The sequence below is a fragment of the Varanus komodoensis genome, unplaced genomic scaffold (genome assembly GCF_004798865.1).
Source record: "Varanus komodoensis strain SLA01 unplaced genomic scaffold, ASM479886v1 scaffold6_2, whole genome shotgun sequence".
In the NCBI taxonomy this organism is placed as follows: Eukaryota; Metazoa; Chordata; class Lepidosauria; order Squamata; family Varanidae; genus Varanus; species Varanus komodoensis.
This window is the reverse complement of record NW_025336346.1, coordinates 14020409-14035466: the sequence shown is the minus strand read 5'-3', so window position 1 is coordinate 14035466 and position 15058 is coordinate 14020409. Positions and strand designations below refer to the sequence as shown.

The 15058-nt window shown below is 42.4% G+C and overlaps 1 protein-coding gene across 3 annotated transcripts in view; it reads left to right on the top strand.

Moving 5' to 3' along the window:
- Positions 1 to 9183: 9183 nt before the first annotated feature.
- DCP1A (decapping mRNA 1A) overlaps positions 9184 to 15058 on the top strand; it is a 39199-nt gene continuing 33324 nt past the window's right edge. For 2 of the 3 annotated variants that reach the window (XM_044451268.1, XM_044451267.1), the window contains exons 1-2: positions 9184 to 9330; positions 12452 to 12492. In XM_044451268.1, coding sequence (XP_044307203.1) covers positions 9196 to 9330; positions 12452 to 12492 — 176 coding nt within the window. In that variant the 5' untranslated portion in view covers positions 9184 to 9195. The remainder of the gene's footprint in view (positions 9331 to 12451; positions 12493 to 15058) is intronic. The other variant, XM_044451269.1, reaches the window with a different exon arrangement.

Sequence of the window (15058 nt, the reverse complement as noted above, 5' to 3'; positions counted from 1 at the left end):
CACAAGGGCTTTGAAAAACTTGTCCACAGTCTGTCCTGTGAACTGGCACTCAGTCTTTAAATAATTATTTTTAATTATTACAGTCTGTTGGGCAAATTCTTATTGGTTCAGTTGCCAGTGACCTAACACAGTGTGTTGTTCCTGTATAATCTCACTGGTTTTATTCTAACAAAGCATTAAGACCATATGGTAGGAGTTATTTTTGTCTGCTCTGAGAAGTTTACAATGTACGTCTAAGAGTAAGATGTTTATTCCACTATGACTGAAAGTTTCCCTGTCTTTTCTACAACTCCAGCTATGTTACATTATTAAATTATCTATGATTTTTCCAATTTTAAATTGATAGACTTCCTCCTGTGAAATGATAGTGTATGTCTGTTTGCACACACACAATCCAGACACTGATCTACACTGTGTTCAACTTTCAAATCGATCACAAATATAAGACGTATACAGTTTTTATGATTCCAATTCAGAGTGGTTAAATATTCTTTCATGTCTGGGATAGAGATGTGTTCTTTTGTATTAGCAAATTTGTTGTCCCATGACAAGTATGGAAGAGAAATGGATCCAAGCATAGGCAGGGTAGTGAATTTTGTATACTTAGGGGGGTCTCTGGGCACATGGAACAAAAGAATACCCTATTGCAACTTGTGGAAGAGAACTGCTCTGATGAAGGCTGTGTGTGAGCAAAACTATCCCATAGGAACAGAATGTTAATGGTTAAGAAGTCCTGACAGTGAAATAAGAGAACTCCCCTTAACAAGTGGGACCAGGGGGCGACAGTGTCCCAGACATCCACCATTCCCATACCGTGCATCTGAGAGACTTGAGACAGGGGCCCAGAAACACCTCGCAGCTCACATCTGGCTCCATGTCGTTCATGTTTGGGGCTAGCTGGCCAGTTTATGGCATGTCACATCCTGAACACTCAGATATGGCATAGATAAAGGGTAAAATATACCTCTTCCTTTCTTGTACCATGCAGGCTGGGAGCTCATTGAACAACTTGTTGGGGAAGTAGCACTACAAGCTTCATGTCACTCTGGTGCTGTGGCAAGGGCACTTGGTGCGCAGCTGCTGTTAAACTCCTCGTCCCCAAACTTTTGGAGCCGAGAAAGGGACTCATCACCACTAACCTCCTGTGAACTCCCTTTCGCCCTCTAGTCACCTTGGGGACTTTGTCTTTCCTTTTCACTAATGTGAGTTTGGATGTTTCCAATTTTGTCTGATGCTGATTTCTAAGAAACATGCTTTTCAATAAGAATGCATAGGTCTAATGGTTATGAAACCTGAGGGGCAAATCCCGACACTGAAAATGTTCAAGAATCAATGTCCTCAACAAAACTAATGTTTTATGTGTATTTCCTTGCTCTGGATTTGTCTGACCTCAGTGTCTTCAATAAACTAAGGATTTTGGCTGTGTATGCCATTCATGTTATCTTGGTAGCACTGCTTGCTTTTATCATATTTATACCCTGCTTTTTTCCTTTGAAGAAACTCAAGGAGGCTTGCATAATTCTCTCCTTTCTCTCAATCTTATCCTTATAACAACAAGCCTGTGAGATAGGTTGGGCTGAGAGTGGCCCAAAGTCTCCTAGTGAGCTCCATGGCTGAGCAGGGACTAGAACCCAGATTGCCGGAATCCCAGTCCCAGCTCTTAACCACTATACCACACTGGCACACTTATGACACTTACTATAGGATCAGAATAGTCTTATTAATATCAGTGGGATGACTCCCAAGGTACCTTATAGTATTTGAACACTGTGAGTGAACACTGCACACAGTCTTACCATCTAGGAAAAGAAAAGCTGTATATTATGAAGGAACAAAATGCTCCCATTGCATTGTTAAGTGACTTTCATCCCTTAATGGTTTGCATGGATGTGCGTAACCCTTATTAGAGAAATTAGTAGTCTTCTCAACATCTGTGCAAAAAAAGAAACAGCATAAAAGCAAATTGCACCTCTGCTTGGTAATTTGCATCAGTGTTGGAATATCTCATTGTGCTAGCTTCAGAAAGAATAAAAATGCTTACATCAGGTGAAGAGCCTATTTATGGATGACAAAAGCTCCCGCTTTACCTCTGCTATGTAAACCACTTACCGTCCTCACGCAGAAGAGATCATATTCATGAAGCAAATTCCTGCAATTTGTACGTCTCCTGCTGCCTGGCTGACACCGCCTTCCCAGAAAGTTGCCACCCTAGCACAATCCCCTGACGAAATGGCATGTCAGAAGGATACATGTCAGAAGGATACAGGAGATTGGATTACCTGTCTGTACCAGATCATTGTTTCGAGGAGATAATCCATACATTATTAATCCTTCTAATGTTTTTGCGCCATGTCGAGAGGGCTGCCTGTGCCCTATTTCAACCTTTCCTATGGCCATAGTGGGAACAGTCTCGTGACAGAAGGGGAATTGGCTGTCCTCGGTGCTGGTTCTTAGCGGATCAGCCCCATCATTTAGAGTCTTTTCCTTTCTGCATGGCCATTTCACATCTGTTAGCTGAACCTTAACTGGTGAGAGTTAGTTAAATCCACAACTGTAGAGGAACACACCAGAAGAAATGGTTCTTTTACGCTGCTATACTTGTACTTTATTAAATTACACCGTTTCAATTATTCATAGTTCCTTTAATGCTTCCTACTCTGCATAATTTCCTAAAGGATTTCACCCACTTTGTAAGAAAGAACAAATAGCGTATTGATTCACATGGGTTCCCCCTACACTTGTCTCTTCCTGGGAGGCCTGGATGTGTGTAAAACTTGTAGGTAGAGTAGGGGGGAAAGGACAGCTTATATTAGGTCCTGAAACAGTACACTTAAATAAGTTAGTTATTCCAGAGCAGCCTTTCCAAATTTGGTGCCTTCCAGATGTTTTTCACTATGGGCAAGTTCACATGTTGCAGATGGTTGGCATGATTAATAGTAGCTTATGATGCTTGTCCAGACAGACAATCACAAACCCTGGATGGTTCTGTTCTGTCATCTCCTTCCCTCTCATGTCCTGCTCTCACCACACATCCAGAGCAGCTCTCAGAAGCCCCTTCCTTACCCTACTGTTTCCTGTTTGTCACATTAAACTTTTACCTCATTTCCCCTCACCAAAAACCAAAGTGAAGCAAGGCAAATGTTACCTGTTCACCTCTTATGAATTGCTCTCCCAACAGAAATTTGTCAGGTCCTGACTGTTTGAGGCAGTATGTAAAAATGTGGCTAAGAAGACATATGGGTAAAAGCTTTAAGATGCCTTGTGGTGCCTTGCAGTCAATCTGCTGTTTTATTAAATGTATTATTGAGGCCTGTTTATTTGGGTTTTAAGATTCTTCTAAATATTGTTGACTTTATTCACAACTTTGAATTCCCTGCCAGAGAGAAATAGGTGGGAGACAAGCTTTTGCGATAAATGAGGAAAGGAAGAGTCCCAAAGTTAGTGCATTGTCATGGATGTGCTGACACCACATTATGCTGGCATAACCAACCTGCGATGGAACTCAGTGAGCAGATTGCTTGAAAACGGCTGGCAATGGACACATTTCAGGGAGCAGTGGAACTTAAGTTGGTTGGCTAAGCTGCCTTAGACATTGGTCCCGCCTCTACAGATTGCATGAAGTTAGTCCAGCCAAATTGTTGGCATATTTTGCATTAGAATCAATGAGCACAAAACTCACTGCTCCCTCTGTGGTGACCTGGCACCCATGGGCATCCTTGCTGTAGGCACAAGGCCTGGTGGAGAGATGCTAGAAATGGACCTCATTAGCACCACTGGGAGTGAAATAAAGCCTGTCTCCTCAGCCTCCAAGGTGATGGATGGGTACGACTTGCCAAGGATCCCTGTGGAGCTGCTTTGCAGCCTCCCTGAGTCCTTAGAGGAGCACAACTATGTTACAGGTTTTGCACAGCACGCTGCATGCAAACTGGTTGCTAAATTAGCATTAGCATGACCAATAATGTTGCTCTCTCCTTGGTGAGCATCCCTGCTTTACCCTCAAAGCAAGCCACCTGCATTTTTGTGCAAAATAGTAAAAGATTTATTTGGGATTTAGGAAAAAATGCAGAATAGGAAAGGGGTTGGTCAGATTCAGAGCACAAAGCAATATGCCATGTGAAGCAGTAGTTCAGAGGCAAATGAGAAACCAAATAGAAAATACAGTCTAGCTAATACAGCTTGGGGAAACCTACAACCAGGTGGCCTGCATCAAGCTCTCTTCTCTTAGTACCAGTAGGAGAGGGAAAGACCTTCACTTCCTTTCCAGTGGAGTTTATCTCCTTCAGTCTCTCCTCCCTTGCCTGGATTCACATGAGTCTCTTGTTTCATGTCTGCTGACTGCCTGGTAATGACTCACCTTCAGCTCTGCAGTGGATTCTAGAACATTCCTCATTGTTTATTCACTTGGTCAATTACTATTCCAAAGGTAGGTAAGGGGAGGCGCTTGGGCCTGGGATAATCTCAGCCAGGGCATCTGTACTGCAATGCCAGCATCCAGATGAACTGGGTTTCGGCTTTAGCAGAGGCCTGCAGCAAATCACAAGAGGGAGGCCCATTTCTCTTGCACCTGGATAAGATGGAGTTGGTACGGTCTGAGTGGCCACTGAGGTCAACCATATCACCCTCCACCTGGTCTGTCCACACAGCCAGCACAGAGCATCTCTGCAGTCAAGAATGGCACACCAACAGTGCTTGGGCTCCTGCCACAGGAACCATAAAACACATGTGTGGCTTTATCAGTCTGAACTATTTTATTTATTTAGGAAATTTCTATGCTGCCCCATTTGCCAAAGCCTTGGGGCAGCTCACAAACATAAACTTCCTTAAAATAATATAAATTAACAGTATAAATTAAGTCGCCCTGGCCAATGGTGAACATTCACTATGGTGAATAAGTAGTTGGAACACTACTTGGATCAAGGAGGAGAAACTCTACACAAACAATTTAGATGCAGAACAAATACAGGAAGAGCAGGTGGTTAGTGGTTGTCTTCTCAGAACGTTCATGGGTGTCCCACACCACCCAAACCTCAGCTCCAGTATTCCAGCTGGAATGCAAGCATAGGAGCCGGTGAGAATTTTTCCAGAGGCTGCATTGCACAGCATTTTGCACTGCATGTACATCATGTACATTCTTCCTGTGGGTGCTTTGTTGCTTAGCATCATGTTCTGTGACAGTCAGAAGACTACACAGAGTAGTAGAAGGCCTTGGGAATTGCAAGCACTCCTGCCTATGGCCAGTTGAGCTCCACTGAAGGCAGGGGCCAGGCTCTTAGCAGCTCGCCAGCCCCACAGTTAGTGCTGGTGTGACAAACAGTGCAATCAGACGATGGATGGTTTGGAGTAGAGATACAGCCAAGGAGACTTGCAGGAACAAGAATCAGCTGGATCTACTAAGCAAGCATGGAAAATGGTGTGGCTGGATGGGATGGGATGAGTTAGGCACTACAAGTGACTATCTGGTTCATGTGGGAAAGTGTAATAGTATCCTCTCTGATCAGTTTAGATGCTGCACTCCCTTGGGGATATTTGTGCTTGGGTATTTTCTAGCCCCCTTACTCTTTTCTGAAATATTTGCTCGGGGATCCCCGCAACTGTTCAGTTTTATCAATGCTCTTATTCTGTTCTCAGGGTGCTCTTATTACCTGCACCAGAGAGGCTATCATGCCTTCAGCAATTGTGGTATCTTTACCTTATCTGTGTGTATGCATGTGTGTGTGTTGGACTAGAGCAGTATCAGGGTATGCCCATATTGCTGTGTAACATCCATGGCTGGCTGGCTGGGGTGAGGGTGATGTCAACATGTCTTTCTGCAACTGGTGGAACTTGATGTCGGATGCTGAGGAAGCGGCCAGTGGCATTGCTAAGCTCTTTGTAGTTTGCTCTGCTGCTATTTTCTCCTAGCTTGGAGACATGATCCTGCATAGGCTGGGTGAAGGCACACTGCCCCCATGCTGAGTAGGAAATGCTAGGAGTTGTAGTCCAAGATGTATGAAGGACATCAAGTTGGGGGCTCTGGGTTAGAAGATCTCCTTTGACATATAAAGTTAGCTGCTTTATTTTTTGTCACCATATATAAAAATATGAACACATGAGAACAAACCCTCTTCTTGAATTCAAAGAAAGAAAAAAATCTAATAAAAGAGACTGCCACTTGATATATGAAGCAGATTTATAATCACTTTCAGTTCAAGAGGGACTTATGTCCTTGAGAAGATGTGATGCTGCAGAAAGCTGCCTTCCCTGAAACCTCCATGCATTTGCTAAGCACATGATTTGCTTCAGAGAGACCTTTTCTGGATCTGACAATAAACAAATGCTGAGTTGCCCTTTTGGTGTAGTCATGATGACAACCCAAACTACCGAGTGCAGCAGTCTTCGAAAGGCAATTTCTCCTTCTTGAAATATTGAACAGTTTTAATTTTCTCAGTCTTAAAATAGTGAAGACTGAAATAACTACACCTGATGCTTTAAGCCACAATATATATTTCCCTTATTATTCTGAAAGGTCCAAGTTCTGTTCAGAGATAGATATTCTGAGCTTCCACTGAAGCAAGTCAGCTCACAGCATCTACTTTCCATGGTATCCATAAGTGGGGTTGGCCTTTCCCACTGTTGTGCCTGTTTTTACTTGATTATTTATTCTTACATTTATACCCAAGTGGCCCAAGGCAGCACACTCATCCCTCTTCCTTTTCCCTTCTGTCCTCACAACAATCCTGTGAGGTAAATTGAGCTGTGAACCTTCATTTGATGAAGCTGATTGGTGGGAAATGCAGGAAAGATAAACAAAAGTACTTCTTCAGATACCACATTGGCAAACTATGGAATTCACTTCCATGAGATGTAGCAATGACCTCCAACTTGGATGACTTAAAAAGCAGATTGGAAAAGACTATCAGTGGCTATGGACTAGCTCTGATATCAGAGCGGGTATGCCTGTGTACAGCAGTTGCTGGTGAGCTTTGGGGGAAGGAGCTTCTGCACTCATTTTCTGCTTCAGGAATCCTGTGGGCAGCTGGCTGGCCATGGTGTGAACAGAATGCTAGGCAGGATGGACCCCTGGGCTGATCCAACATGGACCTCCTTCAGGTCTTGGGAATGGTTCCCAAAGTCACACAGGATGAAATGCAATGCACCCTTACCCTCCACGCAAGACTCCAAATTCAGCCTATATGCATCTAATGCACAAATGAGGTGTGGCAGTGGTGCATTTCATTGCCATGGCTGTTTTCAGCCATATGGATGAAGCAGTGCAGAGGAGAAAGGTGTGGTTGGGGATATACCATTGGCCCCAACCGTCTCTTCTTCTCTCCTTACTTCCTGTCCCCCTGCCAAGCATGCCTTCTCTTTAAGGCCAATTTGTGAGCTTCAAGAGGCAGCTGATATGGTTCTTTCTATACTGGCTGTGAGGGGACAAGTTGAGGGTTTAGCCTTTAGAGTCCCAGCACTGAGGTCACAAGCCCTCAGGGCTCAGACTCCACATATCCCTACTACTCCCCACGGATGACTTTATCCTTCATCAGCCTCATGGTTGAGGGGGAACTTGAACCTGGATGTACCCAGTCTTACTCCCACATGCTACACCATGTGAGGAGGGTATGGAAAATAGATGAACAACCACTGCACAGTTGTGTAGAGTTGCACATCTGTGCTGCACAAGCGGTGTGGCATTCTGTGACTATTCAGACCCTTTCAGAGCAATGGCTCTGTATTTCACAACTCATAAATTTATTTGGACTTGTTAAGATTTACCCACAAGGGATAACAGGTTCTGTATACTGACTGGAGTGGTAGGTTTGGATGTGAATCACAAGTTCAGATCTCTGCTTAGCTATAGAGCTCATTAAGGCTGCAATCCTATAGGCCAGGATTAGGCAACTTCTGCACCTCCTGAGTTGCCCTACAACTCCCACCAGCCCTAGCCAGCATTCCCAGTGGTGAGGAAGACACAATTTTAGGGGAGCTACAGACACTCTCCTGCTAGCAGCCAGCATGGTGGAGAGGAGGAAAAGGTGGCATTCCAGTGAGTGAGGAGGAGAGTAGACTGAAGAGGCCAGGATACACGTTATCCAGCCCCTTTTCTTCAGCAAAAATGCAGATTTCTATTAAGACAGAAACCGTAGGAAAACATGGGAGAGTTACAAGCTGAAGACAATGTTGCCTGGGTGACCCCATTCTGGTAAAAGTTTGAAAAAAGATAGGGTGATGATGCCATAAAAGCCTTTTCTAGAACCACCTTAAATTTTGTTAGGTGCTCCACTCTACACCTATTCTTGCTATCTCTCTGAAATCAGAAGCCTTTCCCCAGCCTAATCAGCCTTTGATTTCAAGTGCTGGCAATCTTATCAGCCTAGCCTACTTTACAGAGTTGTTATAAAGCTAACAAATGCAGCTTTGAGCCTCTTGATTGACAGGAGAAATGCTAATCAGAGGAAATATCTGAAAACTCTTACTTTTCAGGTGCTGCAAAGTACATTATGTACAATGTACATAATGCACCTGTGGACTCCTGAAATATTTTCATATTGAAGGTTTAATCACCAGCTTTTAAATACTGTGTCAATGCTTACAGCATAACACCCACTCTTAATTGTGCGTAGTTGTAAACTACTGAATGACACGTAAAGCCCCTACTTCTTTACAGTGCCTCGTTGCTTGTAGCCCTTTCTCTTGATTTCACCAGCTTCGCTTCGATGCCAGTATAGTTGGCAAAACACGGAAACAGTGCCCAGTGTAAAAAAGGCAAGTGGCTATCTTAAAACACACGCAAACAGAACCGTGAAGCTGTTTAAAAATAAAACTTGGTTTTGCACTCGTAGTTGTAGAGAAGAAATGGTGAAATCCGCAGCGTAAAGGATCGAGCACATTATCTTATTTCGAAGCGGGACAGTTGCCGAGCTTGGGGGAGAAGCCTCTGGGGTCTAGAATGGTTCCACCAAAGCTTCAGCTTTGGGAAGACCGGCTCGGCTCGAAGACTCTAGAAGATCAAAGCGAGCAAGCAACAAGCGTTCAGAAGATACCAGGCGGGCACGAGCGACCTTTCGGACCCCCGAAATCCCGCGCAGCCAGGTGGGAACCAAGGACGTGAGGTAGCGTTTCCGGCCGGTGGAGGGGGAACGTTGCACAACGGACTTGGTGCTGTTTGCCTCTTTCCTTCCTTCCCTTCGCGGCTGCCGCCGAGATCCCAAATCCAAGATGGAGTCTCTGAGTAAAGTGGGGCAGGAGATGAGTCTGGCGGCCTTAAAGCAGCACGACCCCTACATCACCAGCATCGCCGACGTGACCGGCCAAGTGGCCCTGTACCGCTTCAACCCAAAGGCCAACGAGTGGGTAAGTGGCCGGCGAGACGGGGACCTGTCCGTATGGAGGCGGGCCGTTCTCGGCGCTATCCTGTGCCCCCCGCCTTCTCCCCGTCCTCGCACTGCCGTCCCCGCGCCCACCCCCTGGCCGAGGACTTCTCTCAGAGTCAGTCACGCAGTGCCTCCGGCCTCGTGGGGAAGGGGCGCCCCACGGACCCCTCCCGGAGCGCCTCCTCCCGCCCGCCCGCCCACCCACCCGGGGCAGGATGGGGCACTCATCCCTTTCTTCCCCACCCCCCACCAGGCTTACAGGCTTGGTCGCTTGCTCAGAAGAGCTCCTCGGGGAGACGCGAGTGGCTTCAGCCCATTTGGCTCCCCAGCTCAGAAACACGCCCACCTTCCTTGGCTTTCCAAGAGGCAGTTATTCGAAGCCTGTTTGTGCTCCCTGTTTCTCCCAAGATATTATGGGCTTATATTCGGCGCAGTTGAGTTTTAAGCTGTAGCATGTTGAAACTCGCCATAATAGCAGTAATTCTAAAATTGGCTGGTAACTAATAATGAACTTTTTATTTGTCTCCTTCATTAGTGTTTTTTTATTTTTTTGCTCCCTAAAGCCAGAAGTGGCTGTAGTTGGCCAGTTCACAGGTTATACACACTGAAATAGCTTAAATAGGCACATGCCTAAAGTAAACTTCATTTAAAATAAAAAAAGATGGTGACATACACAGATAATATTGCTAAAGTTACTATGACATGTTTCTGTTTCATGTAAATTTGCTTAAAATACACTGCTTTTAATCTTTCTTGCAACTTAGAAGGGGAGCTTTGCACATTAATGAATCTTGCTTTCTTTGCCCCCATTCTCCTCTTTTCCCCATCAGAAATGAATTTTTTTGGCAGGATTTCAAATCTGCATTAGTTGCTGCAAGTATGGAATCAAAGGATAGTGGCAAGTGTGTTGGTGGAGCCACACCCCCAAGCTATCAGGCTTACAATTATATCGACAGAATTATGAAAGGTGGATGTGAACTTCTTCTGAACCAAATAGGCTCCATATTCCATAGTCTTCTGATTTGTACATAATACTCATCCTTCTAATAAATCTGGTCTAACTTTATGGTTTTCCACCAGATCTTTAACTTGTGTAATTAGAAGGGCATTCATATGCATCAGCTCTTGTAGGATTAGGAAGACCCACATTTTGATTTTTCTTATCCATAAAGTTTGCTAAGCAACTTGGGTTCCAGCTTAGCCAAATTAACATGTTTCTTGGATACAATTTGGGGAAAGTTCTGCCTTAAACCAGTGTGGCTTGGTAATTAAAACATTAGACTTGAACTTGAGAGACCTGAGTTTCACTTGGCCATGAAGCTTATTAGGTGACTTTGGGCAAGTCATTGACTCTCAGCCTAACCTACCTCACAAAGTTGTTGTGAGATAAGATGGAGAGAAGGATTGTGTAAGCTGCCTGGCTTCCTTGCGGGAGAAAATGTGATATAGAAATAAAATAAATGAAATCATTTGTTGATCCATCATCTATTTCAATAGGTAAATGTGCCTGCTTCATTAGCTCAAAACAGCATGGCCAATGGTCAGTAATAATGAATTTTGTTCTTCATAACATCTGGAAGACACCAACTTGTCTACTGCTGTTATAGGCAAAATGACTGTGCAGATAATTCTGCTGCTGTTCTCACCATCTGCCCATGCAGGTATTTGCACAAACATTTGCAGCAGGAAGACCCAATTCCAGCTGTTCCCCCCTCACTCCCCACTATCAATACTGCTGCTCTCAACAAGCTACATTAATGCAGGAATAAAATTAGCATGCAAGAGGAAATGTATCAAAGGATAATACAATTGTGTTTGCTAAGGGCCTGCACAGCAAGTTTCAGGACTGTGGCATTGTAAACATACTGAGTGCGATAGTATATGGTATGGTTCCCTTTCTAAGTGGACTTGCTGGAACCAGGATTTTTGCAGAACTTACTTCTCCCTATAAATGTATCCATACTCTCAGATCATTAGTGGAGGCTCTATTCTGAATGCCCTTGTTGTCAGAAACTAGGAGGGACCTGTGTGGGTTAGGACCTTTTCTGCTGTCATTTCCAGGCTTTGGAACTCTCTCCCCCTTGATGCCTCCAACTGTGTCCCTTCTGTACTGTTGCTTTACAGTGGAATCCTTTTTATTATAAGGAATCTCTGTAGGATATTACTTGCTCCTTGCTCCTTCAACTGTTTTGTATTAATTTCTTTCCAGTGATATATTATGATTTGATTTTGTTTGGCTTGGTTGTATGCTTAGTATAAGCTATTTTGGACGTTTATTGCAAGCAGAAAAGGCAGTCTACAAACATTTTCATAGGCTTTCAGATCTGTAGTTTACATTTTTTAAATTCTTTTGAATCTGGGAGATGCATTGTGGTCACTCAACTGTTTTCTTAAAACAGATGCATACACTTGCTTATCTCCCTCCCTCCATCCCTCTGTGTGTGTTCACAGCTTGGATTCAAAATTCTTGTTGGTAGGGAAGTCTGTAACCAGGTTTAAAATAAATTAAAGTTGGCAGCTTTGCAGTATTTTGACCTAGAAAAAAGCAGGTTTTGTGTATTTATCCTAATTACCAATTGCAGAATGTAGTTAATATAGAAAAAGTCACTCTATCTCTTCCCAATATATCTGAAGAAGATGTTAGCAAGACACTAAAATGTTATATTGGCTTCAACGTAACTGTTACAGAGCAGGTGACTTCTAAATCCATGCTCTCGAATATCTAATTATGAACATTAGTATCTGTGCATTTTTCTAGACCACTGGGTTAATATTATGCCTGTAGACATTCTAGTGTAGATGCTAATATGTTCAACACAAGCACTTCCTTATCAACACTTGAGTCTTTGGACCAAGCCAGAGCAGTTCTGTCTTTTACCATTCAAGTAAATAGAACTCATTAACTGTATTGTAGCTAGAATTTCATTCATCCGGATTTTAAGGATTTTTTTACATCTGTCGCTTTGTAAGCCGCCCCGAGGCTTTTTGAGAAGGGGGCGGCATAAAATTGCTTTAAATAAATTTAAAATGTGAAACTTAATTCTGCAAAAGCTCTAATGCATAAGTTAATTTATTGCTTTAATTTCCTGTTGTCTGAATAGGAGAAGACTGATGTAGAAGGTACCTTATTTGTCTATAAAAGGTAAGTTTGAATTAACCTTATTTGTGGGCATTCTTTGTACTATATTATTAAGCATGGCAGCTCATCCACTGCATGAATAAAACATAGTTTAAGGTGCATGTTTTGTTTTCTAAACCATGGTACTATATAGTAATTTTACTTACATGTTTCTAAGAAACCAAATTTGGTGCTTCATTTGAGAGAGATAAACTTTACAGAAAAAGGCTTAATAGCAATTTTGAATTCTAGGTACAGTTAGTTTTGTACTAACAACCATGGATGTAATGAATTTTTAAATTTGTTGCCATATCCCCGCTTTTTGATAAACTAAACAATCCTCCAAATATTTAGTCTTTCTTTAAAAGGAAGATGCTCCAGTCCTTCAATGACTTCTGCACCTTTTTCAAAATACAGTATCCTTCTTGAGATGGGGCACCTAGTATCATACAGTCTAAATGTTTCTTCATTGTTTTCCAAACATCCTTCTTACTAAACTTGCCTCATCCTCCTTAACTTTGGCTCTCTGTGCTACCCCTGCTCTTTCTGTTCTTATTGTCCATCATATACCTGCCTGTGACTTCTGCTCCTCCATCTGCCTAAACATTTTAGCTATGCCTAGAGTTCTTTCTTCCTACAAATTCCTGCAGATCCAGTGTTTTCATTGTAGCCTTTTCCTTAAGGCCTTGGTCTTTCTTAAATACAGCTTTCATATGTGTAATTGCAATTACTTATATTATTCCCTTTTCTCATTGTCCTTTCCTCTCCCTTCTCTTTCTACTGTTTGTCTTCCCCATTGTCTAGATTTAGGACAAATCTCTCTTAAGATTTCCTATAACATGCCATTTTTGTGCTACAGATAATAATAAAACCATCCTTTAGAAGGTGACAAAATATATCCTGTTTTCAGAATCATTATGCATTTCTGATGATACAGAGAAAGTCCCACTTTCAACCATATTTTAAAATCAAAGTTGTAGTAATCTTGGAGATTAATTCTTAAGATTCTTAATTTGATTTAAATTGTTCAGCTACTGTCTTTGTGAGTTGACACTTTATGGTTCACATCCGCAGTTGGGCCTAAGGTGCTCCATCTGAAATATTACATGCCAGATGAAATGGAATCAGTTATGTTTCCTGCCATCTTCTCTCCCTTTCCCCCTAAAGAGTAGCCAGGGCAGTGCTTTTCAGTAGGCATATTGTGATAGAAGCAGCTAGACTACTTGCTGATGAGCCTCCTGGAACTCAATTGCCATATTTTTATGGAATACTTTAGAGAGACTAGAATTTGAGATTAAATTGACTATTTTAAATTATGCAGGTGTTAAATAATAGAGATACTAAATCTTGAAAGAAGACTTCTAGGAGAACATCTTTAACTTACTGGGAAATGTTTATGAGGTGGATTTGTCATATTGCTGATAAAGCAGTTGAAATTTATAGTTTTATGTAACATAGTGGATTTATTTGTAGTCATGAGGTGTTATCACATGTGGAGAAGTAGTTAGTAAATGGTCCTATCATGGAAGAAGTTAAATCTCTAGTTTAAATTCTTATAGCTGGGTCTAATCTTTCCCACTTGGCAAAGAAAGTGGGAAAGGTTATCATTTAATACCATGCTTTTTAATCACTCAGCCTGATTTTTTAGAGTTTCAGTTCTTTTTTCCAGTTCTGAACCTCTTTGTATTTTAGAGGACAAGCCCTTAAATACTACTTTAGGATGAGTTGGAGTACCAGGTCTAAACTTGGAGACAGAGTTCCAACCTTGGAGCTGGGAATCTTTGTTCCAATCTTTCTCCATCTTGCAGCTACTGCAGAGAGAACCATGCCAGCTACCTCTCCAACATCAGAAAATAAACCCAGGAGAGAGTTTAAAAGGGATGTTCTGTAAACAAGAAGGGGAGAATACCAAGTGTAGCAGCAGCTGTTGGTGCTCCAGCCTCCTTCTGTCCCCCTCTCAATCACATCTGTTGCATTCAGTGTGCCCTGGATGGTACTAAATCTCCAAGTTCAAGGGCTTGCAAGCATCATGTGTGCAATTAATAGGACTGTGCCCTTAATGTACTTGTGAGATGTCTATAGAGAACTCTGGGATACTTTGCATACTTTATTTGATCAATTTCTTTGCCACTTTTGAAGACCATCATCTTTCCAAGGTGGCTATTTCTTGGGAAGTATAGCATGTGACACCCCTTTTCTGATTCACTGGAATGTCAGTAGAAAACTAAATGGGTGAATCATGGTCTGTTCTGATTTTGTGTAGCTTTCCAAGCATATTCTTTAAGTCTGAGTTCCATGGGACTACATAAATTTATACAGTTGTTGGAGTCAACTATAACCTGTCCATTTTTAGTTTCACTTCAGTGTTAGCAGCATTTTAAATGCACAGCTGTTGTAAACCATCTAGTATCTTTTCAGCAATAAGTATCAATAAACCATAAGCTTTTTTTACAACCATTTTTTACTTCTAGAGAAAATAAAAACCAAAATCTCTCTCTCCTTATTTACACTGTTGCAGTGCCTTTGGGTTGTCTATGCATAGTATTTACTGCTTTAATCATGACTTAAGTTGAATTTTTAATTATTTTTG